Source organism: Salvelinus alpinus, chromosome 24 (genome assembly GCF_045679555.1).
Source record: "Salvelinus alpinus chromosome 24, SLU_Salpinus.1, whole genome shotgun sequence".
Classification (NCBI taxonomy): Eukaryota; Metazoa; Chordata; class Actinopteri; order Salmoniformes; family Salmonidae; genus Salvelinus; species Salvelinus alpinus.
Window position 1 is genome coordinate 42,974,482 of NC_092109.1, and position 1,765 is coordinate 42,976,246.

Here is a 1,765-nt window from a genome sequence, read left to right on the forward strand (position 1 = left end):
CTGACCATGAGCAACAAGACTCTCTGGTCTGATGAAACCAAGATTGAACTCTTTGGCCTGAATGCCAAGCGTCACATCTGGAGGAAACCTGGCACCATCCCTACGGTGAAGCATGGTGGTGGCAGCATCATGCTGTGGGGATGTTTTTCAGCAGCAGGGACTGGGAGACTAGTCAGGATCGAGGCAAAGATGAACATAGCGAAGTACACAGAGATCCTTGATGAAAACCTGCTCCAGAGCGCTCAGGACCTCAGACTGGGGCGAAGGTTCACGTTCCAACAGGACAACGACTCTAAACACACAGCCAAGACAACGCAGGAGTGGCTTCGAGACAAGTCTCTGAATGTCCTTGAGTGGCCCAGCCAGAGCCCAGACTTGAACCCAATCGAACATCTCTGGAGAGACCTGAAAATAGCTGTGCAGCAAAGCTCCCCATCCAACCTGACAGAGCTTGAGAGGATCTGTAGAGAATGAGAGAAATCTCCAAATACAGGTGTGCTAAGTTTGTAGCATCCCAAAAAGACTGGATGCTGTAATCGCTGCCAAAGGTGCTTCAACAAAGTACTGAATACTTATGTAAATGTGATATGTTTTTGGGGGGGTTTTACATATGAGCAAAAATGTCTATAAAACTGTTTTTGCTTTGTCTTATGGGGTAGTGTGTCGATTGATTTAAAAAAATGTCATCCATTTTAAAATAAGGCTGTAATGTAACAAAATGTGGAAAAGTCAAGGGGTCTGAATACTTTCCGAAGGCACAGTCAGCTCCTGCCCTATGGGCCATTCTGGTCCAGATAAGGGCTCCTGCCCTATGGGCCATTCTGGCCCAGATAAGGGCTCCTGCCCTATGGGCCATTCTGGTCCAGATAAGGGCTCCTGCCCTATGGGCCATTCTGGTCCAGATAAGGGCTCCTGCCCTGTGGGCCATTCTGGTTCAGATAAGGGCTCCTGCCCTATGGGCCATTCTGGTCCAGATAAGGGCTCCTGCCCTATGGGCCATTCTGGTCCAGATAAGGGCTCCTGCCCTATGGGCCATTCTGGTCCAGATAAGGGCTCCTGCCCTGTGGGCCATTCTGGTTCAGATAAGAGCTCCTGCCCCATGGGCCATTCTGGTCCAGATAAGGGCTCCTGCCCTATGGGCCATTCTGGTTCAGATAAGGGCTCCTGCCCTATGGGCCATTCTGGTTCAGATAAGGGCTCCTGCCCTATGGGCCATTCTGGTTCAGATAAGGGCTCCTGCCCTATGGGCCATTCTGGTTCAGATAAGGGCTTCTGCCCTATGGGCCATTCTGGTTCAGATAAGGGCTTCTGCCCTATGGGCCATTCTGGTTCAGATAAGGGCTCCTGCCCTATGGGCCATTCTGGTCCAGATAAGGCCACTTCCTTTCCAGTTCACACTGTTCTATAGGTCTAGTATGCCAAGTTATCTTGTATAACTTGGTCCAGCTATCAAACCCTCAACACCAGTGTTGTAACACAGAGTCAGGAATAAGCTGATTAAAGTTGGATCAACAAACAAACGTGACACATGGACCCTGTTCAAAAACTTTAGGAGGAAGATAGGATGTATTTCTGAAGTTTTCACGCCGGAATATACTCTACATAAAGACCACTTCTAAGGTCTGAAAACAATCTAACAAACTTTGATTTTTTGTAGTGAAATATCACTTCGAAAAGGTCGATAACAGATTAGTTATTGAGCTCAGCAAAGAGGGGGGTGACTTCTCATCATGGTTTGAGAAATCAAATCAACAAATCAGAAAAA

At 47.9% G+C, this 1,765-nt stretch overlaps 1 protein-coding gene across 1 annotated transcript; it reads left to right on the forward strand.

Moving 5' to 3' along the window:
- Positions 1–847: 847 nt before the first annotated feature.
- Positions 848–1,408, forward strand: LOC139551912 (balbiani ring protein 2-like). Its single transcript, XM_071363249.1, has one exon. The coding sequence runs from the start codon at positions 848–850 to the stop codon at positions 1,406–1,408; it is 561 nt and encodes a 186-aa protein (XP_071219350.1).
- Positions 1,409–1,765: the final 357 nt, after the last annotated feature.

Bases quoted from the DNA above. Each gene is read 5' to 3' on its own strand.
- LOC139551912 (XM_071363249.1), top strand. From the start codon at position 848: ATGGGCCATTCTGGTCCAGATAAGGGCTCCTGCCCTATGGGCCATTCT.